Source organism: Nannobrachium achirus (genome assembly GCF_963921795.1).
Source record: "Nannobrachium achirus genome assembly, chromosome: 23".
Classification (NCBI taxonomy): Eukaryota; Metazoa; Chordata; class Actinopteri; order Myctophiformes; family Myctophidae; genus Nannobrachium; species Nannobrachium achirus.
Window position 1 is genome coordinate 52859511 of NC_137830.1, and position 20246 is coordinate 52879756.

At 39.4% G+C, this 20246-nt stretch overlaps 1 protein-coding gene across 2 annotated transcripts in view; it reads left to right on the plus strand.

The window, feature by feature from the left end:
- Positions 1-15318, plus strand: part of pacsin2 (protein kinase C and casein kinase substrate in neurons 2) — a 102525-nt gene extending 87207 nt beyond the window's left edge. For both annotated transcript variants that reach the window (XM_080754036.1, XM_080754037.1), the window contains 2 exons: positions 10749-10933; positions 13166-15318. In XM_080754036.1, the coding sequence (XP_080610162.1) occupies positions 10749-10933; positions 13166-13278 (298 nt within the window). In that variant the 3' untranslated portion in view covers positions 13279-15318. The remainder of the gene's footprint in view (positions 1-10748; positions 10934-13165) is intronic.
- The last annotated feature ends 4928 nt before the right edge of the window (positions 15319-20246 follow it).

Sequence of the window (20246 nt, forward strand, 5' to 3'; positions counted from 1 at the left end):
TCGCAATTCGAAGCTGTTTATTCTAATCTTTTTTTTTTCTTTTTTTTTTAAGAAACCTTTTTCTTTAATTATTTATTTTATTTGCATTGTTATATTGCTGTTTGTGTACTGACATATTAACGTGTTTATTATTGTGATGTGTTATCTGCTTATTGTAAATCGCTTTGGATTAAAAGCATCTGCTAAAATGCCTAAACTGTAAACTGTAGAGACAGTCGCGGTCGTGCAGCCAGGTCCGCGTTGGTCAGGGACGTGCCGTGCAAAGAATGTTAAGAGAGGCAGGGGCTGACATTTCTAAAAGGGCATTTTGGCGGACAATTCTCTCTTAAAAGGGCAGGGGCTCAAGCCCCGTTTGATGTCTGTGTGCACGCAGCTGCCAGCATAGCATCGTCGTTGCGAAGCGTCACACTCACAGCAGCAGCCTGTGATGGAGTTGGAACAGCCACGACATGAAACGAGCAATTATAATCACACCAATGGAGTATGTTTTGGTTTGAAACAAATTAGGTAGTCTACAACTTCTACAAGAGTGTGACGGAGGGAGTTTTACCGTGGCTGCGTGCGGGGAGAATAACTCGTGAGAGAAGAAATCCATGCTTTGTGTTTTTCGGTGGAGAAGTCTCGTTGTCCGGCTTCCCGTCACTACCAAATGCGTCGCCCGTTTCAGATAGACTCGTTAATCATTCTGAATCAAGTTTAAAAGCACTGCAAGGCGAGTGCATCTCTCCACCGTCGGAATGGAGAGAGCTCCCCTCCCCTGCACGGAGAGGACGACGGCCATGCAGTGACAGTGTGAATGGAAAGTTAAGCAGCTGGAGGTTTATTCTTCGCCGTATGACGGTGTTGCTAAATAGGCACCCTTAATGTACAAGCCCACAGCGTATTGGATCAGCGACGCATTGTGGACTTGTAGATCAGCCCACTTTTGCAGCAGCTAATGGAGACTTCTGCCTTGCGAGACCAGGGACCTTTTAACGTTCCATGCGCCCAGAATCTCGCGAGAAGTGCGGTAGATTTTTTTTAATTAAATATAAATTAATTCGAAGCTCAAGATTTTACTTTCGAATATTCTTTTATTGTTAACATTCGAACGAATATTCGAATAAAGAATATTCTTTCACACCCCTAGTTCCACGTGACCGTTGGCAGCCAATAGCATTCCTTATGATTCCTGGGGTACCTTTCAAACAATGATGGCGACACCCATACAAGGGACAAGAAAACCTCATTTACGCTGCATAGAAAGCAATGGTGTCGCGCCGTCCATATTTTTCTACAGTCTATGATTTAGACCCAAAGCTCTTCACAATGTCGTCCTTTGTAAGCTCGCATGTCTGCTCACCTTGGGTTCCATCGGCAAATACACAACATTTCTAATAGGCAATTTAAGCTATGGAGGGATACGGCAGATGACAACGGTAACCGGAAATGATCAGCGCTCGATAGATCAACCTGCCGCCGTCGCAGCCGTCTGTACTACGCCAGAAGGTCCCTTTCCACGCTGTGGCTACAACGCCTGCTGCATAGTCGCGTCGCCATGGGAACCAAAGAGTTCAGGACAAAGTGTGGGACGCCGTAACCGACGGCTGTTTGCTTAACGATTTTGACTGCTACGTCATAGCAGCCGTAGGCCTGCCTCTTGTCGCGGTTGTAGAAACAGGCTGCTTAAATTGCCTAATATTTGCCTAATATAGAATAGATACACCAAGACCAAATTAAAAACGATTACACCAGAGATCTAAAGCGAATCAAAGGTCTAAGAGTGGTTCGACATCAGTGTAGTCTGCAAGTCATTCCAAAGCTAAAAGCAGATCTACCAAACTCAGAGTTAACCGTTGGCACCTTTTAAAAGTGGGGAAACCACTCAGATTGGTTGTGATAGGGTTCAGTGGAATGCTGAGATGTAGCGAGGACAATCTCCCAAAGTATGGCTTTATACAAATACAGATGCCATAAGCCAATGAGAGACATTGTTTCTTGTTGAGCAAAACATTTGAACGTCATAAGCCTTTATTTTCCACAAATCATTTTCTTAAAACACAAAACATAATGCAAGAATTCCTGGTATGACATCTCATATCATCATAGAGTTACACAATGCAAGAATTCTGCCCAGAGAACCCCGTAGGTCACTTCCAGCCCCGCTTGTATGCTTCGTCGTACGACAGAGCCACGCGCCACAAATAGCCTGAACGCGCCGTGTCCGAGACGCGCTCTGAGCTCGCAGATTGTCTATTTTTAGGCGCGCAACCCCGTGGTGCGACGAAGTGTATAAATCGTGGCATTCCAGGTCGGGGCTGCGCCGTCCGAGACGTCACCTCTTTTCCAGACATCTTCCGTGTTTGTTTGTGTTTTCCTTCTAATAACCTTCCCGCGGGTCGGGTGGGTGTGACTCCTTCCTCTCCATCGCTGCTGCTTAGCCTCCTTCCTGCTTTATTGTTCAGCACCCCCCCCCCTCCCCCTCCCACACACACTCCCCCATTTCCCCAAGGCTGTGCATTGCGCTGCATGGTCGCTGGAATGGCATCATGCACAAAACCCCCACCCAGTGGTGGAAAGTAACAAAGCACTTTTACTCCTAAGTGCTACTGTATACTTTTGTTACTGTTTTGAGGAACTTTAATGTTTTACTGTTTGATAGCGTTAGTTAACTTTGTTTTACTCCACTATTTGATAGCGTTAGTTAACTTTGTTTTACTCCACTATTTGATAGCATTAGTTAACTTTAATGTTTTACTCCACTATTTGATAGCATTAGTTAACTTTAATGTTTTACTCCACTATTTGATAGCATTAGTTAACTTTAATGTTTTACTCCACTGTTTGATAGCATTAGTTAACTTTAATGTTTTACTCCACTATTTGATAGCATTAGTTAACTTTAATGTTTTACTCCACTGTTTGATAGCATTAGTTAACTTTAATGTTTTACTCCACTGTTTGATAGCATTAGTTAACTTTAATGTTTTACTCCACTGTTTGATAGCATTAGTTAACTTTAATGTTTTACTCCACTGTTTGATAGCATTAGTTAACTTTAATGTTTTACTCCACTATTTGATAGCATTAGTTAACTTTAATGTTTTACTCCACTATTTGATAGCATTAGTTAACTTTAATGTTTTACTCCACTGTTTGATAGCATTAGTTAACTTTAATGTTTTACTCCACTATTTGATAGCATTAGTTAACTTTAATGTTTTACTCCACTGTTTGATAGCATTAGTTAACTTTAATGTTTTACTCCACTGTTTGATAGCATTAGTTAACTTTCATGTTTTACTCCACTGTTTGATAGCATTAGTTAACTTTCATGTTTTACTCCACTGTTTGATAGCATTAGTTAACTTTCATGTTTTACTCCACTGTTTGATAGCATTAGTTAACTTTCATGTTTTACTCCACTGTTTGATAGCATTAGTTAACTTTCATGTTTTACTCCACTATTTGATAGCGTTAGTTAACTTTGTTTTACTCCACTATTTGATAGCATTAGTTAACTTTAATGTTTTACTCCACTATTTGATAGCATTAGTTAACTTTAATGTTTTACTCCACTATTTGATAGCATTAGTTAACTTTAATGTTTTACTCCACTGTTTGATAGCATTAGTTAACTTTAATGTTTTACTCCACTGTTTGATAGCATTAGTTAACTTTAATGTTTTACTCCACTGTTTGATAGCATTAGTTAACTTTGTTTTACTCAACTGTTTGATAGCATTAGTTAACATTGTTTTACTCCACTGTTTGATAGCATTAGTTAACTTTGTTTTACTCCACTGTTTGATAGCATTAGTTAACTTTGTTTTACTCCACTGTTTGATAGCATTAGTTAACTTTCATGTTTTACTCCACTGTTTGATAGCATTAGTTAACTTTCATGTTTTACTCCACTGTTTGATAGCATTAGTTAACTTTCATGTTTTACTCCACTGTTTGATAGCATTAGTTAACTTTCATGTTTTACTCCACTGTTTGATAGCATTAGTTAACTTTCATGTTTTACTCCACTATTTGATAGCGTTAGTTAACTTTGTTTTACTCCACTATTTGATAGCATTAGTTAACTTTAATGTTTTACTCCACTATTTGATAGCATTAGTTAACTTTAATGTTTTACTCCACTATTTGATAGCATTAGTTAACTTTAATGTTTTACTCCACTGTTTGATAGCATTAGTTAACTTTAATGTTTTACTCCACTGTTTGATAGCATTAGTTAACTTTAATGTTTTACTCCACTGTTTGATAGCATTAGTTAACTTTGTTTTACTCAACTGTTTGATAGCATTAGTTAACATTGTTTTACTCCACTGTTTGATAGCATTAGTTAACTTTGTTTTACTCCACTGTTTGATAGCATTAGTTAACTTTGTTTTACTCCACTGTTTGATAGCATTAGTTAACTTTCATGTTTTACTCCACTGTTTGATAGCATTAGTTAACTTTGTTTTACTCCACTGTTTGATAGCATTAGTTAACTTTCATGTTTTACTCCACTGTTTGATAGCATTAGTTAACTTTGTTTTACTCCACTATTTGATAGCATTAGTTAACTTTGTTTTACTCCACTGTTTGATAGCATTAGTTAACTTTGTTTTACTCCACTGTTTGATACTATTAGTTAACTTTCATGTTTTACTCCACTGTTTGATAGCATTAGTTAACTTTGTTTTACTCCACTATTTGATAGCGTTAGTTAACTTTGTTTTACTCCACTGTTTGATAGCATTAGTTAACTTTGTTTTACTCCACTATTTGATAGCGTTAGTTAACTTTGTTTTACTCAACTGTTTGATAGCATTAGTTAACTTTCATGTTTTACTCCACTGTTTGATAGCATTAGTTAACTTAGCATTAGTTAACTTTCATGTTTTACTCCACTGTTTGATAGCATTAGTTAACTTTCATGTTTTACTCCACTGTTTGATAGCATTAGTTAACTATGTTTTACTCCACTATTTGATAGCGTTAGTTAACTTTGTTTTACTCCACTATTTGATAGCATTAGTTAACTTTAATGTTTTACTCCACTATTTGATAGCATTAGTTAACTTTAATGTTTTACTCCACTATTTGATAGCATTAGTTAACTTTAATGTTTTACTCCACTGTTTGATAGCATTAGTTAACTTTAATGTTTTACTCCACTATTTGATAGCATTAGTTAACTTTAATGTTTTACTCCACTGTTTGATAGCATTAGTTAACTTTAATGTTTTACTCCACTGTTTGATAGCATTAGTTAACTTTAATGTTTTACTCCACTGTTTGATAGCATTAGTTAACTTTGTTTTACTCAACTGTTTGATAGCATTAGTTAACTTTGTTTTACTCCACTGTTTGATTGCATTAGTTAACTTTCATGTTTTACTCCACTGTTTGATAGCATTAGTTAACTTTCATGTTTTACTCCACTGTTTGATAGCATTAGTTAACTTTGTTTTACTCCACTATTTGATAGCATTAGTTAACTTTGTTTTACTCCACTGTTTGATAGCATTAGTTAACTTTAATGTTTTACTCCACTGTTTGATAGCATTAGTTAACTTTGTTTTACTCCACTGTTTGATAGCATTAGTTAACTTTGTTTTACTCCACTGTTTGATAGCATTAGTTAACTTTGTTTTACTCCACTATTTGATAGCATTAGTTAACTTTGTTTTACTCCACTATTTGATAGCATTAGTTAACTTTAATGTTTTACTCCACTATTTGATAGCATTAGTTAACTTTAATGTTTTACTCCACTATTTGATAGCATTAGTTAACTTTAATGTTTTACTCCACTGTTTGATAGCATTAGTTAACTTTAATGTTTTACTCCACTGTTTGATAGCATTAGTTAACTTTAATGTTTTACTCCACTGTTTGATAGCATTAGTTAACTTTGTTTTACTCAACTGTTTGATAGCATTAGTTAACATTGTTTTACTCCACTGTTTGATAGCATTAGTTAACTTTGTTTTACTCCACTGTTTGATAGCATTAGTTAACTTTGTTTTACTCCACTGTTTGATAGCATTAGTTAACTTTCATGTTTTACTCCACTGTTTGATAGCATTAGTTAACTTTGTTTTACTCCACTGTTTGATAGCATTAGTTAACTTTCATGTTTTACTCCACTGTTTGATAGCATTAGTTAACTTTGTTTTACTCCACTATTTGATAGCATTAGTTAACTTTGTTTTACTCCACTGTTTGATAGCATTAGTTAACTTTGTTTTACTCCACTGTTTGATACTATTAGTTAACTTTCATGTTTTACTCCACTGTTTGATAGCATTAGTTAACTTTGTTTTACTCCACTATTTGATAGCGTTAGTTAACTTTGTTTTACTCCACTGTTTGATAGCATTAGTTAACTTTGTTTTACTCCACTATTTGATAGCGTTAGTTAACTTTGTTTTACTCAACTGTTTGATAGCATTAGTTAACTTTCATGTTTTACTCCACTGTTTGATAGCATTAGTTAACTTAGCATTAGTTAACTTTCATGTTTTACTCCACTGTTTGATAGCATTAGTTAACTTTCATGTTTTACTCCACTGTTTGATAGCATTAGTTAACTATGTTTTACTCCACTATTTGATAGCGTTAGTTAACTTTGTTTTACTCCACTATTTGATAGCATTAGTTAACTTTAATGTTTTACTCCACTATTTGATAGCATTAGTTAACTTTAATGTTTTACTCCACTATTTGATAGCATTAGTTAACTTTAATGTTTTACTCCACTGTTTGATAGCATTAGTTAACTTTAATGTTTTACTCCACTATTTGATAGCATTAGTTAACTTTAATGTTTTACTCCACTGTTTGATAGCATTAGTTAACTTTAATGTTTTACTCCACTGTTTGATAGCATTAGTTAACTTTAATGTTTTACTCCACTGTTTGATAGCATTAGTTAACTTTGTTTTACTCAACTGTTTGATAGCATTAGTTAACTTTGTTTTACTCCACTGTTTGATTGCATTAGTTAACTTTCATGTTTTACTCCACTGTTTGATAGCATTAGTTAACTTTCATGTTTTACTCCACTGTTTGATAGCATTAGTTAACTTTGTTTTACTCCACTATTTGATAGCATTAGTTAACTTTGTTTTACTCCACTGTTTGATAGCATTAGTTAACTTTAATGTTTTACTCCACTATTTGATAGCATTAGTTAACTTTAATGTTTTACTCCACTGTTTGATAGCATTAGTTAACTTTAATGTTTTACTCCACTGTTTGATAGCATTAGTTAACTTTAATGTTTTACTCCACTGTTTGATAGCATTAGTTAACTTTGTTTTACTCAACTGTTTGATAGCATTAGTTAACTTTGTTTTACTCCACTGTTTGATTGCATTAGTTAACTTTCATGTTTTACTCCACTGTTTGATAGCATTAGTTAACTTTCATGTTTTACTCCACTGTTTGATAGCATTAGTTAACTTTGTTTTACTCCACTATTTGATAGCATTAGTTAACTTTGTTTTACTCCACTGTTTGATAGCATTAGTTAACTTTAATGTTTTACTCCACTGTTTGATAGCATTAGTTAACTTTGTTTTACTCCACTGTTTGATAGCATTAGTTAACTTTGTTTTACTCCACTGTTTGATAGCATTAGTTAACTTTAATGTTTTACTCCACTATTTGATAGCATTAGTTAACTTTCATGTTTTACTCCACTGTTTGATAGCGTTAGTTAACTTTGTTTTACTCCACTGTTTGATAGCATTAGTTAACTTTCATGTTTTACTCCACTGTTTGATAGCATTAGTTAACTTTGTTTTACTCCACTGTTTGATAGCATTAGTTAACTTTCATGTTTTACTCCACTGTTTGATAGCGTTAGTTAACTTTGTTTTACTCCACTGTTTGATAGCATTAGTTAACTTTCATGTTTTACTCCACTGTTTGATAGCATTAGTTAACTTTCATGTTTTACTCCACTGTTGATAGCATTAGTTAACTTTCATGTTTTACTCCACTGTTTGATAGCATTAGTTAACTTTGTTTTACTTCACTATTTGATAGCGTTAGTTAACTTTGTTTTACTCCACTGTTTGATAGCATTAGTTAACTTTGTTTTACTCCACTATTTGATAGTGTTAGTTAACTTTGTTTTACTCCACTATTTGATAGCATTAGTTAACTTTGTTTTACTCCACTGTTTGATAGCATTAGTTAACTTTCATGTTTTACTCCACTGTTTGATAGCATTAGTTAACTTTCATGTTTTACTCCACTGTTTGATAGCATTAGTTAACTTTCATGTTTTACTCCACTGTTTGACAGCATTAGTTAACTTTGCAGTTGTGGATTATACTTGAAAACATCAATCAGTGATAAATGATGATTATTCTAGGTTAAAGGACAACTTTGTTTTGTTTTTTTACAACAAAGGGTTCATATTTAGGTTGTCACTAGAGAAATGTAAATATGAGTGTTTAAATATTTTCATTTACTTCTTTCTATTGTTTTAGGAATTTGAATGACTTTGATTTCAGTGCATGGGGGCATGTGTGCATGTGCCTAAATGTGTCTTTTTAGACACAATAAGCCGTCAATTTCTTTATTACTATTTAGTATTTACAGTATCACTACCAGCCCCCATAAGTCATATCTGCCCATGAAAGATTGTGGTGCATCTTGGGAATGGGCTTATTGTGTCTAAAAATACATATTTAGCCACTTGCATGCCCCGCCCCCCACCACTGAAATCAATGTCATTAAAATCGCTAAAACGATAAAAAGCAGTAAATGAAAACGTTTTAACACTAATTTTTCTTTTCTCTAATTACAACCTAAAATACAAACCCCTGTTGTAAAAAAAAACACAAAGTTTCCCTTTAAGCTGTTGAATTAAAATCTGACCCACCATTATAATTACCTTCTGCAACATTAATGTGATGAACATGAATTCATTACTAATTACTAATCCAATGAAATGATAGTTTGTGAGGGGCCATCTGCATAATGAGTACTCTTAAGTATATTGAGATGCTCTTTTACTTTTGAAATTGAATGCTGTACTTTTGCTTGTAACGGAGCATTTACTACAATGTGACAAAAACATGTAGATCTGCTATTTTTGAAAAATCGTGAAATGTGTGCAAGTCTTTGAATATTTTGAACCGATTCTATAAGTGTCCTCTAAATGCTTCTAAGATTTTTTTGAAAAACCCATGTTTCCATGTCAGTGGTGCTCAAACTTTTTCATGTGAAGGACCCCCAAAATGATATGTATTTGGCCACGGACCCCCATCTCAAAATATTTAGTTGCAGGGACCCCCAGAAGCGAAATTTGAGTTACAAACGTTAGCGTTAAAAAATATATATATATATATTCAAAGATTTGCACACATTTTTCACGTTTTTTCAAAAATAGCAGATCTACAAGCTCTCTGTGAGCTTGTATATCTGCTATTTTTCAATAGCTAAAGTATAAAATAATTCCTGTACTCAGTAGTATACTTATACCACCGCTGGCACAAACCCAATGAGCGTCTGTCCGTCAAATCCCACCTGTCAATCAAGTGTGTGACGTGCTCTCGTGCACGCGTTTGTCTGTCATGGGTGCTCGTCTTGTTTTTGTTTTTACAGTCAGATCTGAATCTAAGCCTCACCTGATCTCATGAATCTTAATCATGTATCAAAACACCTAATCTTGCGTAATTGCAATTTGTCTATAATTTCCTTCCTTCATTCATTTATTGATAATATCATGGGATAAGTGGATCACCTCTTGTGTCAGTTCTTCCTGAAATGCACTTTAAAATAGTCATCCTGTTGGGGATATTGAGACACATTCAACATGTCATCCCTCATGTGGGGATGATGTCATAAATCTGTTCAAAAATAGCAGGTCTACAAGCTCACGTCTCATCCAGACCAGTTGTGCGCTTGTAGATCTGCTGTTTTCTAAGTGGCTCTCAGACAGTGTGAGCAGGTCTGACTGTAGAATGCTGTGTGTGTGCTGCATCATTAGTCCAACGTTTTCATTGGTGTGTGTTTGGCGCCCTCTTGTGGGCAACAACCGATATTAAAAACAAAACCCAATCGTGCATTTTGCAACAGTGATTTTGGCCTTGCTTTGGTCTCCTCTTGGTCCTGTGGCTCTGATGTATGGTTCATGTGTGTTCTGTTGTCACGTTGTGTTGTCTTGTCGTGTTGCCTGGAGTGGACCTCAGCACTTACAGTATGTTTGTGTCCTTCTGAGCACCAAGTGAGCACATTGGGTTCACCGGCTGCTGCTTGCCTTGCACCGGCCATGTCACACACACCATGTCACATTGTCACACACACCATGTCACACACACCATGTCACATTGTCACACACACACCATGTCACACACACCATGTCACACACACACACCAGCATGGTTTTTACACTCATTTACGCTGGACTGGGAAAAACAAACGCATCTTCCCGCAGGCCATCTCCAGTGGATTTTGAACTTGCTTTTTTGGGCTTATCGTTTGTGCTTGTTTTGAATAACTGTGTCTGGTGTTGTAGGGTTAGGGTTAGTGGGTTACCCTAACCCTAACTGTGTCTGGTGTTGTATTTGTGCGTGTTTTTTTTCTAACTCTTTACCTCTCCTTCCTGCTTCTCTCTCACCGGGCCGGGCGGGGCGTCCTGGGCTGTCCTGTCGGTGGGTCCCCAGCCATGGGTTGGACACACCACCAGCTGTTGTTTGGATTCACTAACCCGCTCTCTGACAAACTCTTCTTCTTTCCACCAATCACAGTGTCAGCAGCGTAGAGAAGACTGCCGATTGGTCGGACGAGGACACGGGCGGCGCCAACCCTTTCTCCACCAACGGCGACAGCAACCCGTTTGAGGAGGAGCCGGCGTCCCCGGCCGTGGCGGTGCCCGTCAGGGCGCTGTACGACTACGAGGGGCAGGAGCAGGACGAGCTCAGCTTCAAAGCGGGTACGAGGGTTTAAACCCTAACCCTAAACACTAACCCTAATCACTGTACGACTACGAGGGTTTAAACCCTAACCCTAATCACTGTACGACTACGAGGGTTTAAACCCTAACCCTAATCACTGTACGACTACGAGGGTTTAAACCCTAACCCTAAACCCTAACCCTAATCACTGTACGACTACGAGGGTTTAAACCCTAACCCTAATCACTGTACGACTACGAGGGGCAGAGCAGGACGAGCTCAGCTTCAAAGCGGGTACGCACCACATTTAATCACTGTACGACTACGAGGGTTTAAACCCTAACCCTAAACCCTAACCCTAATCACTGTACGACTACGAGGGTTTAAACCCTAACCCTAAACCCTAATCACTGTACGACTACGAGGGTTTAAACCCTAACCCTAAACCCTAACCCTAATCACTGTACGACTACGAGGGTTTAAACCCTAACCCTAAACCCTAACCCTAATCACTGTACGACTACGAGGGTTTAAACCCTAACCCTAATCACTGTACGACTACGAGGGGCAGAGCAGGACGAGCTCAGCTTCAAAGCGGGTACGCACCACATTTAAAGGGCCTACACCATGCTTTTAAAACTATATTTTTTGTATAAATATATGCTCAAAATTGAGTCTTAGACAGGTTTTAACCCTCAACAAACACTCTGACCATTCTTTTTGTTTGTTCTAGCTCTACTATAATGAGGCTCTCCAGCTGCAATACCAAAACGGCCTCTGTTTGCTCAGGGGCGCATCTAGTGGGGTTTTTCCAGAAAAAAAAGACGTTTTTTGAAAAAGAAAAAGTTTTTTGAAAAAGAAAAAGTTTTTTGAAAAAGAAAAAGTTTTTTGAAAAAAAAAAGAATTTTTGAAAAAAAAAGTTTTTTGAAAAAAAAAACGTTTTTGAAAAAAGTTTTGAAAAAAAAAAATTTTCAAAGTTTTTTGAAAAAAAAACGTTTTTGAAAAAAAAGTTTTTTGAAAAAAAATTTTTTTTTGAAAAAAATAATTTTTGACTGCATTGCATTTTTTTGAAAAAAAAAAGTTTTGAAAAAAAAAAATTTGAAAAAAAAAATGTTTGAAATTTTTTTTTTTTTTACTCTGAAAAAAAAAACGGGAATCCGTGTGACGTCACACGGATCAACTCTCAGAACAGCACTGTTCTGAGAACCTGTGGAAAGCTTTTCATCTCTGTCTTCCCAAAACCAGAGAAAGACACAATGTACAGAAATAGGACTTTGTGAGGATAGAAGGTGCCAGTGGGACCCCAAAAAAAGGTTTTAAAATAGAAAAAGTGAAAATTCATGGTGTAGGTCCTTTAATGCAAACGTTGTACCTCCTCCTGGATTGACTACACGTACATGGATGTTCTTAAACCCATTAACTCACCCACCGCTATTTTTAAGACCCTTCTAATGGTCCACACCGCCAGGATTTTGCCTACCTTTAACGTGGGCGCGCGCGCGAATCCATTGCGCGATGGTTCACCGATTGCATTCACAATACGATCCAGGCAGGGTAAGCAACAAAGCACTACAGCCTTCCATCGCTCAAAGCGAAACCGACGGACCGCCACGCTGGTGTTGCACAACATTGAACCGGATGACATTTCGGCAGACAGGATACAGGCGTCGTTGTCCCGCCCCCCCATTTCCGTTCTGGAACATCCAGATCCGTTTTTTGTGAATAGGGCGGGTCCACAGAGCGCTATGGACGGCGAATCGGCGATCATACTTTTTTGTTTTATAGTTATTAAAGCTAATTGATCGCTCGTCATATTCGTCATACGCAGAGTGGACCCATAACTATAGCTCGTCAAACTCGACATATGCAGTGGGTGAGTTAAGACCGGGAACGCATTACTACGCATGATTTTATGCTTTAACTATTAAAAAAATAGCAGATATACAAGCTCACCGTGCCACGAGCTTGTAGATCTGCTACTTTTGAACTTTATTTTTACCCCATTCTATACGTGTCTTCTAAATCCTTCTAAGGTTTTTTGAAAAACCCATGTTAGTAACAAGAACAACATTTAATGCAATTATAAAATACTATTATATGTATAGACTAAAGAACTACATTCCATGCAATTATAAAATATCAATAAAATAAATGGGGGGGGGGGGTGTTCACTAACCCTTCGCCTCTGGCCTCCTGAAAGGTGGATTGTCAGGGAAGCCTTGAAAGGGCCCAGCCTAAACAAAGAACATGTTCCTCTTTTGCTTCTCCAGGCGACGAGCTGACCAAGATAGGCAACGAAGACGACCAGGGCTGGTGCAAAGGGCGTCTCAAAGACGGACAGCTGGGCCTGTACCCTGCCAACTACGTTGAGGACATCCAGTAGTGACCCAAAGGGAAGGAAGACTCATGAGAGAGAAAAGCCTTTTGATGATTACCGTAGTATATTATAGTACAACCCCCAAAACGTTGATGATTACCGTAGTATATTATAGTACAACCCCCAAAACGTTGATGATTACCGTAGTATATTATAGTACAACCCCCAAAACGGTGTCGCCAGTCGTCTACAGTTTGACCTTACCTGGTTGAACTTAACCACAACGAACCCTACAAGTCCTTATTCTCTGGCAAACATCCGACCAAAAAAATACATGATCCACAAGCTCACAAAACACATCGCAGCGCAACCTTAGGGCCTTTTCCACCTGCAAAGAACCGGTTCCGGTTCTTTCTCCTGTCTATGGGATGAACCAGAGGTTCTTTCTCCCGTCTATGGGATGAACCAGAGGTTCTTTCTCCCGTCTATGGGATGAACCAGAGGTTCTTCCTCCCGTCTATGGGATGAACCAGAGGTGAGCTTTTCCACCGAGAACCGGAGTTGGTTCTGAACGGGAAACACAAAATCCTTGGTTCCTCTTGTTCAATCATGGTTCAATCTGGTGGAAACGCAAGCCGGTTTCACAAGAACAAACCAAGGTTCCAAGAAAGTTGAACCGGCACTGGTTCTGGAACCGGTTCTTCACTGGTTCTGGAACCGGTTCTTTGCTGGTGGAAAAGGCACCCTTGTGAGCTTGCAGGTCACCTGTTTTCGACGAAGAGGGTTGTTGTCAAAGAAAATCCTAGCGACCTAGTAGGGAGCCCTGGGGGACCCCGGTGAAGCATATGGGTTTTCAGTAGTCGAGCACCAAATCAGAAATCACCCACATCCAATTAACACTGACTTTAACACACTCAGAATGGGTACAAATTATTATTTTATGCTTTAACTATTGAAGAATAGCAGATATACAAGCTCACAGCGCAGTGCTTGTAGATCTGCTATTTTTGAAAAATGGTGAAAATTTGAATTTTGACGCGATTCTATAAGTGTCTTTTGAATCCTTCTAAGGTTTTTTGAAAAACCCATGTTTCTATGTCAGCAATCTGGCCAGCCATCGTCAAAGAAAAGGTCCTTTTCACTTCAACTGGAGCTCAGTTGGTCTGTTCTTGAGAGACTACTATGTCAGTGGTTCTCAAACCTTTTCATGTGAAGGACCCCCAAAATGTTATTTATTTGGCCACGGACCCCCATCTCAAAATATTTCGTTCCAGGGACCAAAATTTGCGTTACAAACGTTCGCTTTAAAAATACATATATTCAAAGATTTGCACACATTTTCACGACTTTTTCAAAAATAGCAGATCTACAAGCTTGCAGCGTGCGCTGTGAGCTTGTAGATCTGCTATTTTTCAATAGTTAAAGCGTTCAATAATTCTAGGCCTGAATGGGTTAAGGCTTGATGATTCACACTAATTTCATTGTGGAAAAATTGTTAATTATTAAATGATGTTTTAATCAGACTAACAAAGCCACCGTTAGATTATTATTTCTGCTGTTACAAATATAAGATAAGGGAAATAACCCTTTTGCCCCCCCTTTTTTATTGATCTTTTTTTACAATGATTTCAATTTGACCTGAAACCAAATGTGAACCTTACTTTCTACCCGTTACAATATGGACACATTTTGAGTTTGCATTTTAACATGTAAATACAGATGTTGGAGAGAAGGGGCTGGGCAACGTGTCTTTATTATATCAATAACGTGATATGAGAGTTGAGACTAGATATTTATTTTAATATCCTGATATGTCATAAGTGTTTCACTGGCCAAACTGGTTTTAATCACGTAAGCCCTATTTTTATACTTTCAAAAATAAAAGATTAGCACAAGATTTTGCTAAATATTTTTCTAAGTTGATATTATCATAATAGCGATATTATAATATCAATATCAGGGTTATTTGGTCAAAGGTGTTGTGATAGTCTACGTTTTGCCCACATTGCCCAGTCCCATGTTGAGACCAATGCAGAGCTCCAATGTGCTCTAAACCCAGTCCCATGTTGAGACCAATGCAGAGCTCCAATGTGCTCTAAACCCAGTCCCATGTTGAGACCAATGCAGAGCTCCAATGTGCTCTAAACCCAGTCCCATGTTGAGACCAATGCAGAGCTCCAATGTGCTCTAAACCCAGTCCCATGTTGAGACCAATGCAGAGCTCCAATGTGCTCTAAACCCAGTCCCATGTTGAGACCAATGCAGAGCTCTAATGTGCTCTAAACCCAGTCCCATGTTGAGACCAATGCAGAGCTCCAATGTGCTCTAAACCCAGTCCCATGTTGAGACCAATGTAGAGCTCCAATGTGCTCTAAACCCAGTCCCATGTTGAGACCAATGCAGAGCTCCAATGTGCTCTAAACCCAGTCCCATGTTGAGACCAATGCAGAGCTCCAATGTGCTCTAAACCCAGTCCCATGGTGAGACCAATGCAGAGCTCCAATGTGCTCTAAACCCAGTCCCATGTTGAGACCAATGTAGAGCTCCAATGTGCTCTAAACCCAGTCCCATGTTGAGACCAATGTAGAGCTCCAATGTGCTCTAAACCCAGTCCCATGTTGAGACCAATGCAGAGCTCCAATGTGCTCTAAACCCAGTCCCATGTTGAGACCAATGCAGAGCTCCAATGTGCTCTAAACCCAGTCCCATGTTGAGACCAATGCAGAGCTCCAATGTGCTCTAAACCCAGTCCCATGTTGAGACCAATGCAGAGCTCCAATGTGCTCTAAACCCAGTCCCATGTTGAGACCAATGCAGAGCTCCAATGTGCTCTAAACCCAGTCCCATGTTGAGACCAATGCAGAGCTCCAATGTGCTCTAAACCCAGTCCCATGTTGAGACCAATGCAGAGCTCCAATGTGCTCTAAACCCAGTCCCATGTTGAGACCAATGCAGAGCTCCAATGTGCTCTAAACCCAGTCCCATGTTGAGACCAATGCAGAGCTCCAATGTGCTCTAAACCCAGTCCCATGTTGAGACCAATGCAGAGCTCCAATGTGCTCTAAACCCAGTCCCATGTTGAGACCAATGCAGAGCTCCACTGTGCTCTAAACCCAGTCCCATGTTGAGACCAATGCAGAGCTCCATTGTGCTCTAAACCCAGTCCCATGGTGAGACCAATGTAGAGCTCCAATGTGCTCTAAACCCAGTCCCATGTTGAGACCAATGCAGAGCTCCAATGTGCTCTAAACCCAGTCCCATGTTGAGACCAATGCAGAGCTCCATTGTGCTCTAAACCCAGTCCCATGGTGAGACCAATGTAGAGCTCCAATGTGCTCTAAACCCAGTCCCATGTTGAGACCAATGCAGAGCTCCAATGTGCTCTAAACCCAGTCCCATGGTGAGACCAATGCAGAGCTCCAATGTGCTCTAAACCCAGTCCCATGGTGAGACCAATGCAGAGCTCCAATGTGCTCTAAACCCAGTCCCATGTTGAGACCAATGCAGAGCTCCAATGTGCTCTAAACCCAGTCCCATGTTGAGACCAATGCAGAGCTCCAATGTGCTCTAAACCCAGTCCCATGTTGAGACCAATGTAGAGCTCCAATGTGCTCTAAACCCAGTCCCATGTTGAGACCAATGCAGAGCTCCAATGTGCTCTAAACCCAGTCCCATGTTGAGACCAATGCAGAGCTCCAATGTGCTCTAAACCCAGTCCCATGTTGAGACCGATGCAGAGCTCCAATGTGCTCTAAACCCAGTCCCATGTTGAGACCAATGCAGAGCTCCAATGTGCTCTAAACCCAGTCCCATGTTGAGACCAATGTAGAGCTCCAATGTGCTCTAAACCCAGTCCCATGTTGAGACCAATGCAGAGCTCCAATGTGCTCTAAACCCAGTCCCATGTTGAGACCAATGCAGAGCTCCAATGTGCTCTAAACCCAGTCCCATGTTGAGACCAATGCAGAGCTCCAATGTGCTCTAAACCCAGTCCCATGTTGAGACCAATGCAGAGCTCCAATGTGCTCTAAACCCAGTCCCATGTTGAGACCAATGCAGAGCTCCAATGTGCTCTAAACCCAGTCCCATGTTGAGACCAATGCAGAGCTCCAATGTGCTCTAAACCCAGTCCCATGTTGAGACCAATGCAGAGCTCCAATGTGCTCTAAACCCAGTCCCATGTTGAGACCAATGCAGAGCTCCAATGTGCTCTAAACCCAGTCCCATGGTGAGACCAATGCAGAGCTCCAATGTGCTCTAAACCCAGTCCCATGTTGAGACCAATGTAGAGCTCCAATGTGCTCTAAACCCAGTCCCATGTTGAGACCAATGCAGAGCTCCAATGTGCTCTAAACCCAGTCCCATGTTGAGACCAATGCAGAGCTCCAATGTGCTCTAAACCCAGTCCCATGTTGAGACCAATGCAGAGCTCCAATGTGCTCTAAACCCAGTCCCATGGTGAGACCAATGTAGAGCTCCAATGTGCTCTAAACCCAGTCCCATGTTGAGACCAATGCAGAGCTCCAATGTGCTCTAAACCCAGTCCCATGTTGAGACCAATGCAGAGCTCCAATGTGCTCTAAACCCAGTCCCATGTTGAGACCAATGCAGAGCTCCAATGTGCTCTAAACCCAGTCCCATGTTGAGACCAATGCAGAGCTCCAATGTGCTCTAAACCCAGTCCCATGTTGAGACCAATGCAGAGCTCCAATGTGCTCTAAACCCAGTCCCATGTTGAGACCAATGTAGAGCTCCAATGTGCTCTAAACCCAGTCCCATGTTGAGACCAATGCAGAGCTCCAATGTGCTCTAAACCCAGTCCCATGTTGAGACCAATGTAGAGCTCCAATGTGCTCTAAACCCAGTCCCATGTTGAGACCAATGCAGAGCTCCAATGTGCTCTAAACCCAGTCCCATGATGAGACCAATGCAGAGCTCCAATGTGCTCTAAACCCAGTCCCATGTTGAGACCAATGCAGAGCTCCAATGTGCTCTAAACCCAGTCCCATGTTGAGACCAATGTAGAGCTCCAATGTGCTCTAAACCCAGTCCCATGTTGAGACCAATGCAGAGCTCCAATGTGCTCTAAACCCAGTCCCATGTTGAGACCAATGCAGAGCTCCAATGTGCTCTAAACCCAGTCCCATGGTGAGACCAATGCAGAGCTCCAATGTGCTCTAAACCCAGTCCCATGTTGAGACCAATGCAGAGCTCCAATGTGCTCTAAACCCAGTCCCATGTTGAGACCAATGCAGAGCTCCAATGTGCTCTAAACCCAGTCCCATGATGAGACCAATGCAGAGCTCCAATGTGCTCTAAACCCAGTCCCATGTTGAGACCAATGCAGAGCTCTAATGTGCTCTAAACCCAGTCCCATGTTGAGACCAATGCAGAGCTCCAATGTGCTCTAAACCCATAAGTAAGTTAAGTCAGTCACTATCTCTCTGATCTTTCTGCTTTCAGTTTATAGATAATTTTATATGTCTTTAACAAATGGTTCAGAGACGCTCAAATATTATTTTATGCTTTAACTGCTGAAAAACAGCAGATATACAAGCTCACGGTGCCGCGCTGCGAGCTTGTAGATCTGCTATTTTTGAAAAGTCGTGAAAATTAGAATGTTGACCCGATTCTATAAGTGTCTTTTGAATCCTCCTAAGGTTTTTTTGAAAACCCTATGTTTCTATGTCAGCAATCTGGCCAGCCATCGTCAAAGAAAAGGTCCTTTTCACTGTCTGTTCTTGAGAGACTACTATGTCAGTGGCTCTCAAACCTTTTCATGTGAAGGACGCCCAAAATGATATTTATTTGGCCAGGGACCCCCATCTCAAAATATTTAGTTCCAGGGACCACCCCCAGAAGCAAAATTTGAGTTACAAACGTTTGCTTTGAAAATACATATATTAAAAGATGTGCACACATTTTCACGACTTTTTTCAAAAATAGCAGATCTACAAGCTCACAGCAGCTTGTATATATAAGCTATTTTTCACTGGTTAAAGCATTCAATAATTCTAGGCCTAAATGGGTTAATTAGGTTCCTCTGTTCTCCTTGAATGTACATTCACTGATTGTATGGGCTCACCTATTGATCACTGATTGTATGGGCTCACCTATTGATTGTACACTTATTGGCTGATGATGACGTTGCTGCACCACCCAACAACTTGTGCTCAATCCTTAACACACACATCACTTTATGTTCTATAATAGACCGTGTCAATTCCAATTCTCCTGAGTGTCTTTCATTTCTTTGTTTTTTTCTTTTAACACTCTGTGAATGTTTTTTTGGTTCCTTCTTTCTCCTTCCATCAAGGCGTCTCACTTGAAGCTCGACACACGTTTATTCTTGCACTGGATTTCAATTGCCAAGTAATGGGAGATGCTTCTAGTGTCACAGACAGTGCTACCCTCTTTTTGAAATGATATGTTACACGTTTTAAGCAAAACAATCCACTGCAAAGTGTATTTCACAAGTTGGTGATGTTTAATGTGTTTTTTTTTTTCTGCCTGCGTGTAAATAGCATAGAAGCCTGTGAACAAAAGATAGAAAGCATTCAGGTGATGTTTAGTTGAAAATGGAATACTTAATTTATAAGATGCCATAAAGTGCTTTTTTTCTCCTGTTGGAATGCTGTGATCGGGGAATCAGTTTGTACAATAATTGAATGTTGTTGTTTTTTTGTTTGGCAAATTTCCCATAATTTGCTGTTTTTGTTACATTTGTAAATATGATTGTTTTTTTCTTCTTCTCTTTTAGAGACGGCCATACTATAGTTTTAATCAACACAATGTATCTTAATTGGTTAAAAAAAATATTCTTTATTTCCTACATATTCTTTTGCCAGATTTACAACTGTTTGTTACACGTGTTCTGCTGGGAAGGTGGACAGGCTCTTTCCTTTGTCTAAGCTCTAGTTAAATCCATTGATCCATTGATTGATTGATTGATTATTTGATGCCTTTGACTGCAGCAGGAGCGTAAGTTAGTTTTCTGTTTTAAGGTGAGAGGAGAGGTTTTCTGCCGTGTTCCG